At 31.6% G+C, this 22,186-nt stretch overlaps 1 protein-coding gene across 2 annotated transcripts in view; it reads left to right on the top strand.

Moving 5' to 3' along the window:
• Positions 1-22,186, top strand: part of LOC118190718 (uncharacterized) — an 83,572-nt gene that overhangs the window by 46,075 nt on the left and 15,311 nt on the right. For both annotated transcript variants that reach the window (XM_085807347.1, XM_085807345.1), the window contains exons 9-14: positions 6,065-6,163; positions 6,272-6,402; positions 12,331-12,479; positions 12,559-12,606; positions 13,452-13,645; positions 17,406-17,571. In XM_085807347.1, the coding sequence (XP_085663473.1) occupies positions 6,065-6,163; positions 6,272-6,402; positions 12,331-12,479; positions 12,559-12,606; positions 13,452-13,645; positions 17,406-17,568 (784 nt within the window). In that variant the 3' untranslated portion in view covers positions 17,569-17,571. The remainder of the gene's footprint in view (positions 1-6,064; positions 6,164-6,271; positions 6,403-12,330; positions 12,480-12,558; positions 12,607-13,451; positions 13,646-17,405; positions 17,572-22,186) is intronic.

Below are 22,186 nucleotides of genomic sequence, written 5' to 3'. Positions count from 1 at the left end.
ATTTAGTGGTTAGTATATTTGAATTATAAAATGTAACCAACAGAAATTTCTTATAGATAGAAAATAAGCATTATAATTATTGCTTATGTATGTTTTGATAAATCTTTAGCAAATGGAAATTGAAATTAGTTTGAAATTTAATTAGTTATTTCAAATTCTGTAAAAAATATCTACTATCAGCTGCTTCCAGGTTGCACATGCAGTTAGTTTAGTTTGAGACCACTGTTCTAAATAATTATTGATAAATACATCTAACAAGAGTTATCTATGTAAAACATGTGGCTAAACTAATAATAATATACATAAAAAAAAAACCTAGTTGTTTTTCATGGTGAAGATCAAGACTGGTATCTTAAGCTCATGCATATGTTTAAAATTTCTCAAGAAATGTTTTCTTAGTAAAGATGTATGTATATATAGGTATATTTACATGAGTTGAATATCGTTGAATTACTCGGGGCAACTTAAAAGTATACAAAATCATTTCTTTTCTAATTTTGTTATGTTGAATACAAATACAACATCTCGGATTCTGTATTAATTCTGAAGCTGAACTAGTTTATAGGCTTTAAAAGAACATCGTGCAATTACGTTAGCATAATATTTGTAAAACATTTTTTTAATACTGTTTTCTTTTACCATTGGATTTCTAACATGTTTTCTCTTGCCCACTGCAATTGTGCATGCATTTGAAATGTATGTGAAAAAGTTTATAATGCTTTGTGAAAGGTATTTTTCTGCAGTCACATGGATATACGAAAAACAAGCATTATAGGAAATAATTTAATTTTTAAAACTTTTATGAATCGTAGTGAAACACAATAATTGTTCAGTAAATTTATTAGCATAAGTTCATGATTGTATTTTTGAAAAAAGATTTTGATTACACTGTAATCTTCTGAAGGAATAATTTACTGTTAAAAGTTTTGAATGATAGGCCTTTTGGTTTCTGAATTTATCTAAGAAAATAAAGGTACAGAGCATAAAATTATGCATTTAAAATGAGCTGCTCAAAATAGTTATACTAATCAATAAGGAACATGTTTTTATATTATTCAAATTAGATAAATACTGTGAGGAGACTTTTGTATTATTTTATGAAGAAGACTGTATTGAACTTGAAAGAAAAGGGTTTTCTTTCCATTGGATTTTCTGTGTATGAGGTTAGAAGCAGATATTTCGTGTAAGTCATAAATAACAGTTTGCATTTTGAAAGCTAACAAAATGTGTATACTGACAGTAGTTCATTTTACGTCTTAAAAGTTATCTTTCATTAAAATTAATTGAAATATAAAAAATTAAAAACTCTGCATGTGATAACATAATTACTCTTTAATACGGGCAAGCAGCTTCTTTGCATTCTGTGACCGCAGTGTATATATCCATTGGTGGGTTGTCCTGGGTCAGATGGGACCCTTTGTCAAAATTAGTTCGTATTTTGAAACCCATTGTTCTTTTTGCTTTTTTGTTATTTACCCAAAGAAAAATATAAACCTCACAATCATATTTCGAATAGTATTACAATTAATATAAAAACATGAAAAATTATTTTGGGAATTTTGTTCACTTTAACTGGAAAACTACATAATGAAATACTAGTGTAAAGAAAGCTAAAGTTTGTATAGACGCTATTGCCATTAAAAGTGATGAAACTGAGCTTTGAGCCTGATGAACAATATCTCTACAAGAACATCTTTGACTGTACATCATTGTATAGATTTAATGACGACCTCCTTAAAATGGGAAAAATTTAAAAGAGAATCTTGAACCTTTTTTACAAAACATTTTTGAAAAATCATATTTTGTTCTTAAAACCTAAAATATCAGTTGAGGGGAAACTAGCGTAAATTGTGCTACTTATTTTCTGTATTTTGTGTTCTTCCTTATTTTTAAAATATTTAAATATATTTTAATTCAAGATTTTTTGTTTTATTAATTCATTGTAATTATTTATTTTTTAAACATATTTAATTAAAGTTTGTTATTTTATTTTTATAAGATAAATTGCAAACTTTTCATTAAAACTGAATAGCCAGTCCCTGTCCGTATCCCGTGAAATATAATTTCTTCCATCTTCAAAATCTGAACTAATGAAGCTTAATTTTTCGCTTTAGTGTAAAATAAATTCTTAAATTTTTAATATTTTTTAGGGGGATACATTTTAGTCGTTGGGGATAATTTTGACTTTATAATGTTTTTATAACTGTATCTGTGCAAATACATCATGTAAAGGAAAAAGTATTCCTTGAGATGCTATTTAGAAATTGCTGAAACTTGTTGTGCTTTGGAAAAGAAAAGGCGGAAGGGGAAAAGTACAAAGATTTAAACCTTCAGCCCACAGTGTGCAAGAATAAAATGCTGGTGACTCATGCATACGCCCTTGGACAAGAGCCAAGAATGCTTTGGAATTCCTTATATGAAGATATGTTCAAACTCTGATTCCTAGCTTTCTTAATTCAGTTGATTAAAAAAGTATTTATGTATTTAGTATATCCTTGATGTGGATTGTTGCAAACTACTCAAAAGTTTTTCTGATATTTTGCAAGTTAGTTCTAGTGGCTTCAGGTTCCATGAATTTAGGGGTGTACTTATTTCCGGTCCCAAAACCATTCTCGATAACTTTTTGTTTGAAAAACATCATTTAAATTTTTGTGCATCCATTAGAAAGACTTTATTTGTTTTAATATTTGCAAACTTCACCCAGTTTTGTTACCACTTATCAGCTTGTCCAAAAATGATTCCTCCTTAGACTAAAAAATGTCAAAGCTCCTGTGGTTTTGTGAATTTTGATCAACGTTTTTGACTTCATCTAGCGTAAAATTTGTGTTAACCAAGCCTTTCTAAAATGATATAATAACAAATTTAGAAATTTGAGGAAGTTCCAAATAAAGCTTTTGAAATCATATTTTGCTCTAATACAATTGTCAACTTGCTGAATGAATTCACAATGGCTAGGTGTCTAATATCTTTCATCACACACTTCACACATTGGAATTTTCTGCACCATTCTTAAATGCATGAGTTCATAACCTTTTTCCTCTACCCTGAGAAATTTTTTATGTTCTGATGTCACGTAAAGCAGCTTTTCGAAAACAGAGTTGTATAACCCCGAGAATTTTTTTATGTTCTGATATCACTTAAAGCAGCTTTCGAAAAAACAAAGTTGTATAATCAGATTTAATAATAAGCAAAAATGAAACACAGAACTAAAAATATTTCAAAAATTAGTATTTTCATACATTTAATTGTTTTTTTTTTTTTTTCCTGGTTATTGCGTAAGAGTTTTTTGTATCAACACCCTTGGTTGCTAGTAACAATTTGCGTATCTCCTTGTGTATCCAAGTGATTTTTTAATTTTGTTTTGATTGGCAGAAGAGCACTAAATCCAGACATGTATAAGTATGTTGTCAGTAATAGGATAAGTACAGTTAGTGCCTTTTCTCGAAGTTTTGGGAGCATATTCAGTGCTGAACACCAGTATTGTTCCATACTATTGTATTGCTTTCAAACTGCATTTCATGACTGCTGTTTGAGTGCAATTCTAAAAGATCTTCCTTCAGTTTATCATCATCTAACATACCGAAATTGAAAGAATATGGGAACATAATCTTCACATACACTTGGATTTCTTCACATACACTTGGAATTGGAGACTTATTATCAACCTCTTATTTGTTCAAGGTGAAGGAAAATTAGAAAGATGCTCTTTTCCAACTCATCAACACCAAAGTTGTAACTTTTCCCTTGGGTAGATGCATTAATGTCATACAAGTGAAAAATACACTCAAAGAGGCTAACATGTGGTTGAATTCATGCTTATTCTTCTAATTCTGTTTCTCCAACCAGATGGTAGTCTCATTCCTTTAGAAAAATTTCAGGCAGTTCGGAAGAGTGTGTTAAAGCATTCCTATGTGAGAGCTAGTAGACTTTCATTTTGGAAATCAACACCAAATGTTTTCTTCTAAATTCTTCACCAAAGAACTTAAAGAAGCAGTGCTTCGGAGCATAACCTCCAATCTAATTGAAGATCAACACTGAAGTGTCAAAGATTTTTTTCATCTCTGTAAGTAATGCTTTTGATGCCAAAGGATGTTGATGAAGAAAACGGTAGTTTTTATTTTCTCGTTAGTGAGAATTCTCTTGTTTCATCAGTGCAAAAAAGAAATCCCAGTTTACTTCGTAACGTTGCAAAGGCACCCTCAGTATACTTAGAAGCAATAATTTGGATATCCAAGTCATACAGACAAAGAAGCCGTTTACATAATGGAAGCTTTCTTTTCCTTTTGTGGTTGTTTTCATGCCTTAACAGAACAGGAAATCTTCCATCCCGACATCATCCCTCCAATGCAGTGAGTTGACTGCAGTTTTGCAACATTAGTTATTTCGTCAAACTAGAGAGAGATTTTTAAGGGACTAGTTCTAATATCAGTTACTACTTGATCCAAAATTTCCAAACTCTCATCACTAATTTGGCTTTGAATAACATTATTGGATAACAGCACTTGAAAGCTTGTTTGAGGCTTCCTCTTTCAGAACAGTTGTCGTTTCTAATGTATATAATTTTATCAACTCTCCTGAAATTGTATGAGGCTTCTTGCATTTGTCTTCTTTATATGTCATAGGGTATGAAGCCATCAGCACTAGTTTTTCAGTTGGTATAAAATCTAATTTTGTAATGGTTGCTTGAGAGCCAAATTCGACTCTCTTAACTTTCAATGATTCAACTTACAGCCTGCAAAACCAGCACCACCATAACAGTTGTTGAAATATTTCAGCAGTTTAGACAGCTTCAGATTTGCATTTAAAAAGATGGTGCCACAAGTATGCGTTGAGGGAGGGATTGGTACATAGTCAGTTGTTTTGGTGCAACTGAGACCAAACTTCACATAATTATTATTCAATTTTTTTCCTCTGACATCATGAATATTAATATTGCTAAAAGTATGGATCAAGTTGATTAGAAGAAAAATAATAGTAGGTAAATAATATGACAAAAGTATATTCATTTATTAAAGATAGATGAGAAATAAGTAGGGCAGGAACACAGAATCAATACTGAATGCACTCGGTTAACTAGGCTATATTATGTTGCAAAATGCGAGTTAAATTTACACGGCAGATATCTTATCAATGTATGCACAAGAAATGTTCTCACTCCCACCAGTGTCATGCATGTAATTTTTCAAAAATTATTTAACTTATTTAAAAAAAATGGAAATATTATCTCGCAGTGCGTAGAACGCTACCTTGCACCCCTGGTTGGGAATCCCTGCTTATATGCATCTGATAAAATTTCACTAATATAACTAGCATTTGAAATGTCTTTAGAAGACTGGTTTATTGTGTAAGTACCAACTCATGTTCATGCCTGGATTGTGTACAGGAGAGCTGTAGAAATTACTTTTTAAATAATCTGTGTGGATGCAATTTTTAATGACCCAGTTGCATGTAATCAATTTCAGGAGAAAAGTAAGAAAAAGAGAAGAATCCTAGAAAAAAGCTAAGTCACATGGTATAGCATTAAAGTGGCTTGCATAGTCAGTACCAAAGTGGTTAGTAAATAAAGCAACTGGCTCCAAATGGAGCCCAAATGGCAGCAGGTATATTGCTAGGCTAATGGTAGCCAAACTAACTAGTTGTTATTGTCAAACTGATTGTTCGTAAGCTTTTATGTTGTGCAAATTTTAAGATTTTTATACGTCACTGCAGGTGAAAAAATATTATTTATCTATTAGAATTTTTCTCTGAATTGTATTGAAACTTCTAGAACTCAGAATTTTTATGCTGACAGTATTTTACAGTAAGGGTAAATAATAAAATACTCTTATTATAAAATTCATTGCATTTAAAAATGTAAGTTTATGAATTTATATCTATGGTCTCCAATACTTCATTGCAGTGAGAAAGCAGTATCATTCTGACTATGTTGAGTAAGATTTAATATGCATTTTTTTTGGTAAATTTTAAGACCAAAAAAGCATAAATGTAGGAAAAAATTAATTGTGTTTAATCATTTACTTCATATGTAACATACCTGCATTTCATAAACATCTCTATTTTTCAGAGTTCCTGTCATAAGCAGGAATTGCTATAATATAGTGTTTAGAGTTGTAGAAATGGGCGTAGCATTATGGTTTCCTTGTGTGCTTTGGAACTGTATAAGGTGAGTTCTGTTTTTAACATATTGGAGTTTATAAATAAGTCTCTTTTCACTTGTGCATTTTTATGTAACAGTTTATTTTATTCATTTTTGTTTTGTTTGAAATATTAGGCCAGAGCAATTATGGATTTTGAATCCACAAAAGTTGTTGCGAAAGTTAGAAATAAAGAAGCAGACACATTATGGTGGAGAAGCTGAGGCATTGGTATCATCGGCTAAAGAAGTAGCAATTTTAAAGAGTGGTAAGTCATATTGTGTTTGCATTTGTAATCTATTAAATTAATATTACAGTTAATTATACACTTTTTTGTGTGAATTTAATTATAAGTTTAATTTTGCGGAATATACAGTCAAATGCGGATTAATGGGAAATGCCTCAATTGGGTTGTGGATTATCTGATATCTATCAAAAAGAAATGTTTAGTTATTGTACAGCAGTGGAAAAAATTACTATTGTAGACCATTCGGTATAAAACAACTTTGCTTATGGAGAATACCTCCCCCCCCCCAAAAAAAAGAAGAAATGCACAAGATTACACCAGTGATACGTCATATTGTAATGTTTGGGAGTTGTTTTTCTCCACAACAGTATGAACTTGAATTATTATGTAATCTGGAATATAAAAACATTTAAATCTTTCTTTAAAAGTAAATTGCTCAATCATGAAAATATGCAAAGCCATTGATCATCTATTTTATAATGATGTAATTATCATTTTTAATATTGGTTATGCAATAAATGAGCTTATTTGCTAGATTAAACTGCTTGGTAATATAGTTAAATTGTTGGTACACTAGAAATCCAATTTGGATTTGTTTAAGCTAAATTTCTGCACCTTAGATCCCCCCTCTTTTTTTTCCACTTTCCGTGCCAGAAAAATACTTTTGCATGTTATTTTCAAGAACCTGACCACATTCACCAACAATGTAAACGTGCTGGCTTGTTATGCAAAATGTAAACAAATAGCTGTGAGTTGGAATGCAATGCCTGAAAATTCTTAATATATGGCACATAATTTAAAAATTAATTAACATTATAAACTCAGAATTGATATTAAAGGACTGTGGGATATTCACCCCAAAACAGCGATTTATCGTACGTGAAAAATTGGAGATAATAGAAAAACGAACTGATGTGTGGAAAGACTAATTTCAATGAAGATACAATTTAACTTTTTTCAAGTAAGTTATAATATATATTTGTTGTAGAATTTATTTTCATGTACACATGAGTTAAAAAGAGATATATAAACCTGTCATGAAATTAACCATGCTGAATTTTCTGAAAACCTTGTCTTGTTTGTTTACATTCGGAATTGAGTATGGAATAAGGAATACTGGATTGTTGAAATTATGTAATATTTTTCTGTTCTTTGTAATGTGGGCTATTCTTGTTCGTAACCACCTTCATATTAACCAAGGTTGTAAATTAACCAGCGATACCTTCCCTGGTATTACCCCAGTATATTGGGAGTTGACTGTATGAAGATGTTGCATAGTATCTTGTAAACCTAGAACTGTAATAATGATAAAGTTGACCACTGGCAAAGTTCGCAGGCACCTTTTTAATATTAGTGGTCAAACTGACTACTTGCAAAGTTTGCATCTTTTTAACTTCTGATGTATTTTAGTTTTCAAGAAAAACTCTTGATGTTTCTTTAATTATGACATTTAAAAAAGATATATGTTTTTGACTCAAGTTTAGAAGCATGTTTAAGAACCACAGCTGCAGTCAAAATTGACTACCATATCGGTATATTGCTATGAACTTACAAAAGTTAATTTTCATGAATAACCATTTTAATAGTGAAAAAAAATTAAATGTTTTTATATTAAACATCTATTCATATAGCTGCAAGCAGCTTGTTAGAAAATATGCAGTAAATTGTTTCTTGTACGTATAAAAATCTCTTTATAGTTTCTTAAGGAAGATCTGTGTAGACGAAACATTTACCACATTATGCTTTACAGTGTAAAAGGATCTTGTACAAATTGGAGCAGAAAATTAATGCAAATTACTTAAAGTAAAAGTAAGATCTGTGAAAAGAAATCATCATGTTACAAAATTTGCAAATCTTTTTCTGAATAATTAAACTGAAGCTGCAATATGCATTTCAAAACACATTTCATTAGGTATCGCAAATCAAAATGCAGAGGAAAGAAGGAAAAGACATGATATTCTTTAAGAAGTAAACAAAATATATTTTGTTAATTCTGAATGCATAAATGCAGAAAATTTAAAATCTGTGGAAATAAGCATATTTTCTAAAAAAGAAATAATGTCTAACAAATGTTATGAAGCCGCCCTTCATATGCAGAGTTTACAACATTGACTTTGTATCAAGGAAACATTAGACAAATATTTTTATTCTGACAGCTTTATGTTCACATCAAAAAGTAATAAACATGGGATATGTCTTTAAAAAATAGCATTTTAAAACAATAATAAATAAAATGTGGATGCGTTCGGTGAAATGTTAAAGTATGTATGATGAAAACATCTTTTAGCTTAGCTGCGATAAATCGGCCATTATTTGCAAAAAAAGGTTACCTAATGTAAAATTACCACAGTCCAAAATGTAGTTGTAAAGCTTGCTACAAAATTTAAAAGTTGTTTAGAAAGAGCTAGGACATAGTCCAGAAACATGGAAACTGATACTTCAAGTTAGTTGCCATACCATTTGTACTGTGAGCAAAAATGCATGAACAGAAATCGGACGTATTTAAAATGCAAGTTAACTATCTGTATGTAGAAAATATACATCACATTCTTAAACACTATACTGACGTACAGACGGTTATGAAATACTTTCAATTTGCATTTACTGCTTTGTTACTTCCCACCAGTTATATTTTCTGTTTCTGGTTTTAAAATATTTAAACTAAATATATTTTTTTAAAAAGAAAAGCTGTTAATGTGTTTCATAGTATTCTGCTTTAAATAAATACATCATTCTAGTGTAATCATTCATTTATTATTAATTGGAAGCATCGGTTAGGTATTTTAAAAAGTGATTTAAAAATGCACTTGGTATAGACATGAAACATGCATAATAGATAAATGGATGTGTGTATTTTTAATCAAAAGATATATTTTTATCGAAGAAGAATTTTTTAATTAAAAAATATATTTTGTTTACTTCTTAAAGAATATCATGTCTTTTCCTTTTTTCTTCCGCATTTTGATTTGCGATACCTAATGAAATGTGTTTTGAAATGCATATTGCAGCTTCAGTTTAAACTTGTTCTCTGTAAGAATAAATACATGCATATGTTTGTTAACCATGTAAGGTTATACTTGGTCTAGTACTGCTACTTTAGTCCTATAACCCTAGCAGACATTTAAGCAAGTTATCATTTAAACAGAACTTTGAACTTAAAGACATGACTTGGTGTTATTGCAATGACCACAGCTTGTGGCAATGCAAATAAATAAGAACAGTCAATTCAAATTAAACATTGATCAGTAGTCCAAGACCACAATTAAATAATAAGCTAAAAGCTGGCTCAATAATTTACCAGCACATCAAGTTAAAGTATCCGTGGCAAGTGACCCAAAGCCAAGATAATTACACTACTAGAGCTGGCAGAAACTAACCACATACCACACAGTGTCAGAAACATCCTCTGACTCGAAAAACCTCAGGTTAAATACTCAAATAATTAATTTGCGTTTTCATGAGAAATATAGAAAGAAGTTATAACAAAAAGTCGTAATAACTGGTTAATTAACATGTGATATTCTACAGCCAATTAATCGATTTTTAATTATTTCAAAATTTTTAAAGCTATTATTGAATCTCGTTTTTCTGTAAAGTTGATCACTAAAAAGAATTTCTTCATTTCTTAAATGATAAAAAAAAGTTTAATGATCGAAATGACCACTGTTGCAGTTCTAGTCTTCATGTGTTAAGTGGCTAAAAACTGAATTTATTTTCTGGATATAGTTAAAATTTGATGCAGTAGGCTGGTGATTCCAATTTTATCTGTCTCAAGAATGATAAATTATAATTATTGTAATATTTGAAGTACAGTTTAGATAGTAACTATTGTTTATAACCGTTTTTTAATGTTTATTTAAAACTGTAATATATCATATAATTGTTTTTTTAGACGTGTAATTTTGAAGGAACAGTTTTCATGTTTTATTCTAAATAAAAAGTTGGTTATATTGCAATACTTCTGCTGTATGCAATTAATGCATAAATGTTGGAATTGTATATATATCTGTTTGTTAGCTATCTTGCTTAGTTTTAACTTATTGATGATTTAAAAATTTTGAAACAGTCAGAGTCCTATTAGTAAATGTTTAAAAAAGGTGTTATTGAAATGATTTAATAGAAGTAATTTTACTCATTTAATAGCTGAAGGGATATTAAACCACTAAGCACTGGTAATTGGCCTTAACTTCTATTTCTTGTGGTTCAGCATTGCTCAGGTTGGTTGGTGAGGTTTGTTTCGTTTCCTTGCTTGTTTTTCATGCTTAATATAAATATTGGCCAGATACACTTTTAAAGTATTCTACTAAATAACCTAAGGAGATAAGGAAATAGCTTAAATGTGTTTTGCTAAAGTCAGATTATCCTTTCCAAGCCACATATTAATATTTCTGTTTTAGTGTTGGTGTGGTGACATCATTTGCATTAATGAAGCACCATCATTGAAACTCCTCGCGTGCGATTTTCTTTTTGGCAGTGTGGCAACATAACTCCTTCGGGAAGAAAAAGAACAATGATTGATTTATTTTCTGCCTGTGTAATTCGATATTCAAAAAATGTAAATAAATATTAATCTTGGAATCAGAACAGTCTTTATCATTTTCCTATGACCCAGACTTCCACGGTTGGCGTATCCAAAGTAAATGTAAAAGTGATGCATTGTATTTTGAGTTTCTTTCTGTCTCGCACCAGTTATGCTCGCTACTCCACTGGGACTAAGCTGGAAATAAATAGAAGGAAATATAATCTCAACAGTATTTTGATTTTCAGCTAGTGTTCTTGAAGTAGACTAACGACGTCAACGAGTTCATGGAATTAAATTCGTATTATAAGGCTTACCTGCTGGTGGTCTTGAGAAACAAACTAAATCCAAATGAATAACTAAGTTTTAATAATGATTTACATATATGAAACAGGATGAAAATGATATGTACTAGGTGACAAGTATTGTATCAAAGAAAAGTCATCATCTCATCTTTATGCAGTGTCTGTTACCTGTATCCTCATCTTGCACCCCTCCTCATCTTGTCTCTTTTCAAACAGTTCTGTTGAATGCCATTGAATACCATCTATCCATCACTGAAGATACCATCCTACATTAATGTTACTTCATTCGTTGAAGCGGAAACAAAATTTATGCGACTAATATGATTTGCTTCTTTAAAATCTCTAAATGGGAAAATTGAGTAAATTTTGGCACATTTTTAAATTGAAGCAAAATATTCATTTCAAATTTTTCCTTAGTTATGTTGGGAAAGCAGAAAGTAGTCCTTGAATTGAAATCATCTGTATCTGTATGCCACTTTCATAGCAATATATTGTATAGTCAAGCAATGTTAAGTAATATGGCTAGTTATTCTTCTATATCCAAAAATTTATAATCTACAAAAATATATAGTTTTATTTTATAATCTACAAAAATATTTTAATTTCAAAACAAATGGCAAGTTATTTGAATATAGGTCTGTATTCCCAATAAGCTTATTGAATAAAATATAATTAATATTTTCATTATTTTTCTAGTTTCTAAATCAGATGGCAGGTTTACAAAATATTTTTTGTGTGTGCATATTTTAAGATCATCGAGGGTTTTAGTAACTTGGATATAATTGATGGAATTCCACTTTAACCAATGATTATTAATTTGTAATGGCATTGCAGCGCAAATATGTGAAAGGAGTATTTGTTTAGAGCATATTTCAAGCTGTTGAGTGTGAGAAGTAGATTTTTTTACTTAAATATGTTGACAAAGCCACAGACAGCCTATTGAAAAAAAAAAATGTAATTAGGTTGAAGTAAAGCTTAAGTTATCATTCACTAGGATTGCTGTAAGCATAGTGGCACGTTTGGCTTTATATGCAGTTTTTTAAAATTATGCTGCAGTGATGCAAGCAGATTTACACTTTCTTTGAGCTCTAAATGTAATATGTTAATTTTATTTATTGTAATTAGATACCACCAAGTCATTTGAGAAACTCCCAGAATGTTGGATATGTTATGATCCTGAAAGGGAAGACTCAGGACCCTTGATTCAACCTTGCAGGTGTAGGGGGGATGTTTCAGTTGTGCATCATGATTGTTTAAAGCAGTGGTTAATAGAAGTAAGCATTTGAAATATTTTGAGTTTTTTTATTTCAATTAAATAAAACACATTATATATAGTATATATATATTTTTTAGTCTTCTAGCCAACCAGATGCTGCAAAGTGCAAAGTATGCAATGAACCTGTGAGTATTTATTAAAAACATACTTAATCATAATTTTTAAATCTTTTCTAATTATAGTAGTTAAGCATTGCTGTCTTAATAGTATATGCTACAGTATATGTTTAAGAAGCTATACAAGTTAAGCATTGTATAGCTTCTTAAGCATATAGCACTCTGTATTATGTATCTGGATTAAATCATTTTTATTATAACATTCTTCTCTGTATGTCAAAGTTCAGAAGATGTATGAATATTTTTTCCTTATATTTATGTAAATTCCTTAAATTTGGAAGAAAGTCTATATCCTATTTTCTGTCTCTAAAGTACACTTTGATGAAAAGAATCAGAGACTTAGTTTTTGCTGTTTCATGACAAAAAAAAAAAAAAAAAAAAAAAAAGTATAAAATTAACTACTGTTTAGAAGAATCTTAATTTTTTGTAAAATATAAGTGCACATCAAAGCACTTTAAGAGTAATAATTAATCTATTGACTTCATAAAGCAAAAAGATTCTGCAGAAGTGCATAAAATTATTTTGCCTACAGAATAATTTAGCTTCATAAAGAAACATTTAGGTCACATTCTCTCAGGTGCATTGTTTTTCATGTATGTGAATTTTGTTTAGATGACATTTATATAAATATATGTTGTTTATGTAACAGTATGTTATTAAGTTGGTAAAATTACTCAAACTTGTAATAAAATTGTAAATTTTTTGTTTTAAGAAATCGTAACAAATTTTATAAGGCTCTGTGTGTAATTTCGTTATATTTTCTCTTTTGGCTTCCTCACCCTTTTTTATTATCTGTGTATGCATTGCATTCATTTGCTCTGTACTTTAAAGAGTAACTTTGGATATGTTTTCAGTACAAATTACGACAAAGCTGTGTTTGGCTTCCTCATGGTTTCACATTTGCTCATTGGGCAAAGACTGCTGGAATTGTTGCTCTGATGTTTAGTGCTGTAGCTTTAGCATGTTTTCTAATAAAAGAATTTGAAAATGTGGGAATTCGTACTTTAGCTGCAGGATCTGCAATATTAGCTGTGTATATTTGCTTACGGTAAGGTCATTATAATCTCTTAAATCAGCAATTTTACATTTGAATGTAAATGTTTTAATTTAGCAAGAACAATATTTAGATGAAATAAACTGATTTTTAAATATCTATATTTTCTATAAAATTTTGAAGGATGGACGAAGGGAGGCATGTCAGAACTTCAACTCTTGGTTTCATTTGTGTTAAACTAAAAAGTGTAAATTGGTGAAATGTTTTTGTCTTTCATCATTTAATTTTATATGGAAAGAAAATTTATGCATAAAAATCGTTTTACATATTCATTTATTTTTTCTTCAGCTCTTTTTTTACTTTTTAAATTACTTTTCATTTTATGGTACTTTTTAATTCAAAATACATTGTTTTGATATAAAAGCCAAGAAATAATAGGATTATGTAAAGTGTACTATAAGCTACTTAGTGTAGTTACACTACTTCATCTGCCAACCATTTCCATTTACCTTACATTTGTGAGTGGCAGATGCATGATCTTTAGGAAAGAGAAGGGCAACAACTGTACTATGTGCTGTTTCAAGATATGACGGAACAATAGAAGTTGTGCTTCCCTTCAAAACACTGTAAAAACAATGAAATGCTGGTTTGAATGGTATTGTTCGGTTATCAGGACTAGATAAAGAAATGTATGTATGTATGCATGCATGCATAAATTGTAAATATGAACACATGTGTGTATGTATACATTCGTACATTTCTGAATCCGGTTCCGATAACAGAACAGTACTGTTTGAATAACAAGCATGCATTTGAATCATGTTTAGGATTGCTTTAGAAATAAAATACTATAATGGGTGTATTTAGATCTCTGTATTTAAGCATACTGTTTTTTCTTGGTTCACTTATATTTTTAAACTTAAAAGTTTTATTTATTTTTCAAAAAATCATTCTGGACCCACAGTAAATAAAATGCTTTAGTGAAAGGAAAATTCAAAAAAAAAAAAAATTAAGGGATGATCAGGAAAAAGAAGAGAAGCCGTTTTAATAATATTCAGCCCAAAAAAGTGAACATTTTACAACTAGCAAAAGCTGATTCAGTAGAATCAGTAATAGAAAAAAAGGACTCTTAACATGATAATTACTGGAGAAGGTGCTGATGCAGAATAAGCTTCAGCATTTCCAGTAACTCTTAAGTGGTATAATTGACTTTAGAAAGGTATGCTCTTTAATTAGTGTATTGTGAAATGAAGTTTTTGTAGACTGTAATTGCAGTTTGCATATTTATATTTTTCAATAAAAAATTAGCTGTAGCCTACAAAAGGCTATTCAACTTTTTCTTCTGGAAAGTAAACTCTGTTGCTAATTATAAATTAATATTAATACTTATGTATCACTACAAAACCCTAAGAGCAATGAAGAAATTTTAAAATCTTGTTTACCTGTGTCTGGAGAGAGTATACAAAATCTTGAATCACTATAGATATGATTTTAGAAGTAACTTGTAACACAGTTTGTCTATCCATAAAATGACACAAATTCATTTGTTATTTTGTTCTTGACCTGCCAGTGTTCAAGTGAATGAGATCACTGAACATAGATAGTTTATGATAAATGGGCAATATTTTCTAAGTTTAATGTGAATATAATTATGAAGCCAGTTTACCAAAGAAATCCATCAGAGTAGAATCCCCTCCCTTAAGGAGGTATTGGGTTTATTAAATCCATAATCACATTGTCACACTTTCTTTGTACTTTTTAACTTCACTATTATATTCTATGAATGTGTTTCAGGGGCATGTGTCGCCTGTGATTTTGTTGTTACTTTTATTCTAGTTTAAGTTTAAATAAATGTAAACCAGTAATTTGAACAAGGTTTTCCCATAATCAAATGAACAAAAATCGACCATCATTGCTCTGTAGCAGCGATAGGTTTTTGCAGTTTTAGTTTAGCGAAATTGGGTAAAGAGCTTTTACTACAGTAGCTGCTGCAGAGCAAGCCTTCAATGAGGTAATGCATGGGTTGAACCTTTGAATTAAACAGGTGATTCCTTGAGTTAGAAGAAAACTGTGTAAGTAACGTGGAAAATTATAAGAGTAATTTACATGAAACCTCCTGTTTTCATCATTTGAGAGCCTTAACATCAGATGTGGAATATTGTGATCATATTTAGCATAAGGCCATCAACATAGCATTTGTTATGTAGAGCAGTACTTACAAATTTCACAATTATAAAATTTTTAGCATTGATAACTGTTTCCAGAAGACCATACTAGTAAATTGGAAGTAACCATAGCAGGGGTGGCCAACCTTTTCTGGAAAATTGCAACTATTTGGATAAAAAAGTGATGTATGCGACTTTAATTCAAAGTTAATGAAAAGCATTTGCAATATTGTAGTCTAGAGCCAATATCATAGCTTGTGTCATCTGTGCAACATGTGACGGTATTTCTGGACATAGCTATTTTATCAACTGTATTTTTGATGTTTGAAGGATTATTAACTTTTTGAAGACAGGATGGCCATTATAGTGGCCATAGAGTCCTCTCTTTGAAAAGATGGGGTTGTCCACTTTAGAGGCCATGTCTTTTTCCCCCATTTTCCAGGCTGAAAAGTGGAGTGAAATGTCAAATTTGACGTTCCTTGGGTTTTAACCACTTATCTCTTTCAAAGGTCTTCGTTTTACTACATAGATGCACCCCTCTGAGAATCCATTAAACTACACACAAGAATCTTTGTTGAAATAGGAGGTGTTTTCTTAAAGGGGGGAAAGCATTCGGTTCAAGATTCCCCGTCCTTTGGTAGCTTTTACTGCTACCAAAGCCCCGGCCTCAAAAGGTTAACAGGCTGAAGATTCCTTTTTTTTTATTGTTAAATTCTGTTAACAAGTGTGATCCAACAGGATATTTGCTGTTGAATTCTCTAAGCAGTTGTTTTAAATGTAGTCCAGGGTCAATTTTTTCATACTGCTACACAAATTCCACATATCAAACAGGCTTCGAAGCATTTTGATGCATAAATAATTATTCTTCCCAGAAGACCTGCAATATTCTCTTTGTATTTTCTTTTTGATGTCGAAAGGTTACTCCATAGCCAAAATAAAGTTTTTGAAATGACTCCAAAATCTAAAAACATTACAAAACATTACTAAAAACATATTAAAAAAAGCTTAATGGCTTGATTGGCAGTGTAAAATCAACAGAGCCAGACAGCCAGAATATCACATGGTCTTGCTCAAGAATCTACAGCCATGCAAAACGCAGTGCCCGAACAAGGCAAATGTAACCATTAAGCTCATTCCATGACATGTTGTCTTGCAATGCAGTTTTAATGATGTTGAACACTGTCTCTTTCTGACACTGTTGTATTCAGTAGTGTATGAGTAGGGCTTTTATGGATTTTGACAAAGTTTCTGAAGAGACATTATTAATTTTCCATTAAGTCTCTTGTGCCGCTATTAAAATTCCACCATGCCATACAGCAGCAGGCTGTCCATCTGTGAGCTACAGATACAACTCTGTACAGTTGAGAATTAGCTTTTCATAGATTTCTGTTATAATGCTCTGCTATTTCTTAAAATGCTTTTAATATACGTTGTTAAATATAATTATATATATATATATATATATATATATATATATATATATATATATATATATATATATATATATATATATTATAATTTTAGATAGTTATTTCTAGAACCATGATAAATGAATAAGAATGACTAATTTACATGTAATTAATTTACTTGTTAAAATAGTTGCAAAATAAAATGTGCTTTTATTAAATTCCATTTATCTCTGTTTACAGGTTATTAGGATTCAGTGTTCTCAGAAGTTATCAAAGAGCCAAATTTTCTGCTGTGAAGATCTTGAATCATAATTTGACTAACGGACAAGCTGATGTCCTTCTGACATTACCTCAACCGGCAATTTCAGTTCCTGCTCCTAGCAGTATATCACAAGCAACATGAAAAGTGAGATTATTATTTTATGTTGTGACACTAATTATTTTGTCTCAATGTTAATTTTGTTTTTGGCTTTTCTTAATTTCTAATGAGGAAATCTTGAAAATAGGTTTCAGAGAACTTTTAGGGAGGATCAATGTGAAGTGAACAGTTGTTGTAAGGCATGACATTTTGCAGTTGCCCACAACCTCCAAAATAGAGTTTATAAAAGGGATAGTTTCGTAAAGTTGCTCATACATTCATGCAAGTCAGCTAGTGTTTAAAAAATACATAAACCTTCATTAAATTTCTATGACTAAAAGATGTTCACATCCTTTAGTCAGATCACGTTATTACTTGGGAAAGGAGACCTTCATAAAAGTGCAGGCACCTATATGCGAGGGGTTTGCTATGCAAACGAATTTTCATTTACTTTTCTAAACTAAACAATTAACCCTGTAAACTGTAATGAACTATAACCTTGCTTCCGTTGTGCTGCTTCAACATAAAGGTGTGCATGTTTTTGCAGAGGTTGCTTTCTGCGAGTAAGAAACTGATCTGCACAAATGTGCAGACATCCTTATGAAGATCCATCCTTATCCTCCATTCTGTCAAAGAGTAATCAATTTGCTTTTAAAATTCATACATTTTATGGTAAGACACTTTTTTGAGCGTATCCTATATAAAGTAGCACTTATGCCCATAATGTTCATAGGTATGTTTCATACATTGACATCAATGTAAATGTGTGCATATGTAAAGAGGTGCATGAGAGAGAAGTAAAGCAAGTGTTAAACTGAGTGACATAAGGCAAGAGGTTGGATTTGGATTATCATTGTAATCTACATTGCTGGCCTATTACCATGAAGAAAATAGCAATACCATGCAAATAAATACCATGCAGTAAATAGCAATACCATGAAGAAAAGCAAATACCAAAAAAAAAGAAAAAAAAGTACGTAAACAGTATGGCATGAAGACAAAATAATTAAATTTGTAAGCAGTTTTGAGGTTTACAGGGGGAGGCAGAATTAGTAGAAACAGCTACCACCCCTGGCAGCTAAAGCAGCCCTTACCAACTTTCAGCAACTGACCAGATGTCTTCAGTGGGCGACAGATCTGGAGACCGTGCAGGCCAGTGCAGCAATAGAATACCCTATGTATTAAGGAAGGTCAGACCACGGCATGCAACGTGTGGTCTTGCTTTATCTTGTGTGAACATGGCATTTGGAGGCTTCGAAGATAGGGCACAACCACTGGACGTAAGATGTCAGAAATGTACCCATCTGCATTCAAATTACCATTGATCCGAACTAGATAACTATGGTATCAAATTCAGATATAGAAAACATGATAGAGCTGTGCACGTCATGTACCCAATGCCTGCCCAAAACCATCATACCAGGTGCAGGGCCCTATGCCGATATCAAATGCAAGCGGTGATGTGTGGTCTCCTTGGACAGTCCAAACACGTATACGCTCATCAGAATACTGCACATAGAACCAGGACTCGTTTGAAAAGGTGACTTTGTGCCGCTCCTGTACAGCTTTGTCGTCTGGTGTACCAGAGTTGCCGTTTCTCTTTATGCTGCATTGTCATGAGAAGCCAAAGTAATGATCATTATGCTGATAGTCCATGCTGCTGCAAGCATTTACGTGCCTTACAAGCTGATACTGGGCGTACTGCAAACATGCCCATTTCCTGACTAATCATCCACGATGTGGTCGTCTGGTTTTGCAGGGCTGATGTCACAATATGTGTGTCCTCTCAGGCGTTAATCATGGGAGGGCGTTGAGATTCTGCATGACGTTCAGTATGACCCTCAGCAATCCATTGATTCCATATTCACGATAATGGGATGTCTACCAGTGTGACCAGCGATATCACGGAATGATAATCTAGACTTTCGATAGGCAGCGATGCTGCCTCTATCAAATTTCGAAACTTGCTGGTAAGCATTTCCTCTTCTTATTCGAGGCATAACATAATATTCTGAGCGAACTCCAACCTTACAAACCAGTTTCCGAATGAGTAATCCACTACACAACTTTTCTTTTATGCAGTGCTTCAGATGTTGTTTCTCCCTCCTGTATCATCTAAATGTGCTGAAATACTAATTGTTTGTATATCCCAAACTCTCTTCCTTTCATGTGATTTTTACATTCATCAGATCATTCCTTCTTGGTGTTGCAATTTTAATGGGTAGCAGTGTATATTACTTGCAAGAAAGGTGTGTGCTATGTGTTTGTGTTCCTGTTTAATGAATGTCCTGTCTACAAATCTGCCGTATATTTACTGGAATAATGACAAGAACCTTGCTTGGGTCTAAAAGTCTGCATTAACCCACCCATTACACATATTATAGCTTGGAGCGTCTGTCATGTTTAGTGATAGAATCAAGTTAATATGATTTAGGTCACATGGATTGCTTACCAAGCAAGTTAAAAAAAGGTAAATATATTCCAGTGTGAAATAATGGTAGGTTTATTAATAATAAATTTGAGAAAGAAACTGTGTGTAGCTTAGAAACTGATACTAGATAAAATAGGAACTAAGTTTCTGAAGAGTATGGTATTATGAATTAAGAGTTACTTTGACCTGCTTAAACATAAAGAACTCGAAATCAAATTCAGATATAGAAAACATGATAGGAGAAGTTAAAGATTTAGGTTCTGAAATTCAAACTGCCCAAGACTATCAAGAAAAAATAACAGTTTATAAAAACTGAAAAATAAAAATAATTTTGTGCTGGTAAAAGGATGAATGTAATTACACTAATTAGATTAAATGACAACTGCTAATCTAAATAGTCATGATAATTTTAATGAAATTAGAGCTAGCAGGCAAAGAAAATAATTGCTGGGTTTGCTTTATCTGATGAGAATTATGATGCAGCTATTCAACTACTTTGGTGGTAAGTTAATACACATAGGAATAAGTTATTAAATCTTAAACCTAGACATGAGTTGTAAAAAGTTTTAGCATCAGGGAAATCTCTATGACAACATCCAAATTCAAATAAAAAGTTTCTCACTAAATGTGGAAACGGAAACTTAATGGAATTTATCATCATCATTTATAATGAAAGGTGTTTGTATTAATTTAGCTTTGAGTTTAATTTTGATTTTACAACAGATGCATGTTTTGATATTTAAGAAATTATTAGAATTTATTTTGAAGCTCAAGTCACATGAAAGAACTTAACTGCAATCGAGTACTTAACAATCTGAAAAGTAAACAAACATGGTCAAGTGATTTACAGCATTTAAAAAAAAAATTGAAATTGTGCCAAGGTGAAAAATTATTTAACCAGAGCCAATATTGCCTCAGAATGCATATATTGCAAAATGAAAAAATACTTGTAGCAATGAAGATGTTTCTCTAGAAGATAAAAAGGTGAAATTCATTGTGTAGCATTAATTTTAAAATGTGTAACGTAAAAGTGTAAAAACGCTGTCACAGCCGAATTCTCACCCCATGTGATTGACAAAATTGTGGAGCTTTGCACCAAGCATAAAAATAACTCTGTTATTGCTTCATTTATCAATTATTAAAATTGAACCTATTTTAACCACTTACAGTTTCTTTTTTCCGTCATATTATGACAAAAAATAAGCATATTTTTGATAAACATTTTTATGGTTTTTTTTGGTTTTATTAGATTACAGCAAAGCACTCGAGGGCTATCTGCCTTAAGGGAGGGACAGCTTCATAGAGGACTTTCTAAGGGAAACTGGTTCGTATATACGTTACACATGGGGAAAACCACGAAAACGCCCATGCAGCTAGCGCGTTCACGGGATTTGAACCTCGGGCCGAACTACCAGTGTTCAGAGACATTACTGCTCGGCCACTGGTGGGCCTAAACATTTTTATGAAGAAATTAATTATATAAACCCAAACTAACATTACACACTAAACAAAACAGAAACAAAACAAACAGAATTATGAACAGAAACATTACACACTAAACAAGCAAAAAATTCAAACAAATCAGTGTATTAGGCTAGAAAGAAATGTTGCCTGAGCACTGCTCGGGAAAATAAAAAAAGTTCCATTTCCAAGTACCCGAATGCTGCGCAGTGGTTAAATGGTGTAATTGATTCGTGGTCACAAAGTTAATTTTGTTCCAAAATGTTAAAGCGCACTGTTAAGCCTTCCGAGTTGTGGAGTATAATGTAGGTAGTTTTTTCTAAATGCAATGGCAGAATATTAATGCTTATGGATACTGCTGCTATTACTGATGGCAGTAAGAGTGTCTGCGAAACATTTGCTGTGTTCTGTATTCTTATTCCCTTCTCCCCCTAGAATTAGAAAGTTAGTAGTTGCAGTATAAACCTAGTATTTTTAAACACTTTTCTGCTCTGTGTTTGCTTGGCATATGGGATTTAATGTTATGTGGGTATCTACGAATCTCTTCGACTTTTCTATTGCAGTTTCTAATCTCTCCTTTAAATTCTTTTAAAGGTCATTAGGTTGAGCATGGTTAGGATATTGGGAAGGGGGAATACTTTGCTTTGCTTCCTATGAATCTTTGGATATTTTGGAAGCATTGTTAATATTTTTTTTTATAAATTGATGTAAGGGGGATATAGAAAAGTATCAGGGGTGCCTGCTACTGTTTCAGTGAGTAAGCACACTGTT

The sequence above is a fragment of the Stegodyphus dumicola genome, chromosome X1, assembly GCF_044657685.1.
Source record: "Stegodyphus dumicola isolate Sdum_Otavi_A_Nest chromosome X1, ASM4465768v1".
NCBI classification, from domain to species: domain Eukaryota; kingdom Metazoa; phylum Arthropoda; class Arachnida; order Araneae; family Eresidae; genus Stegodyphus; species Stegodyphus dumicola.
Note: the sequence above shows the minus strand (reverse complement) of the source record. Positions and strands in the feature narration are given on the sequence as shown.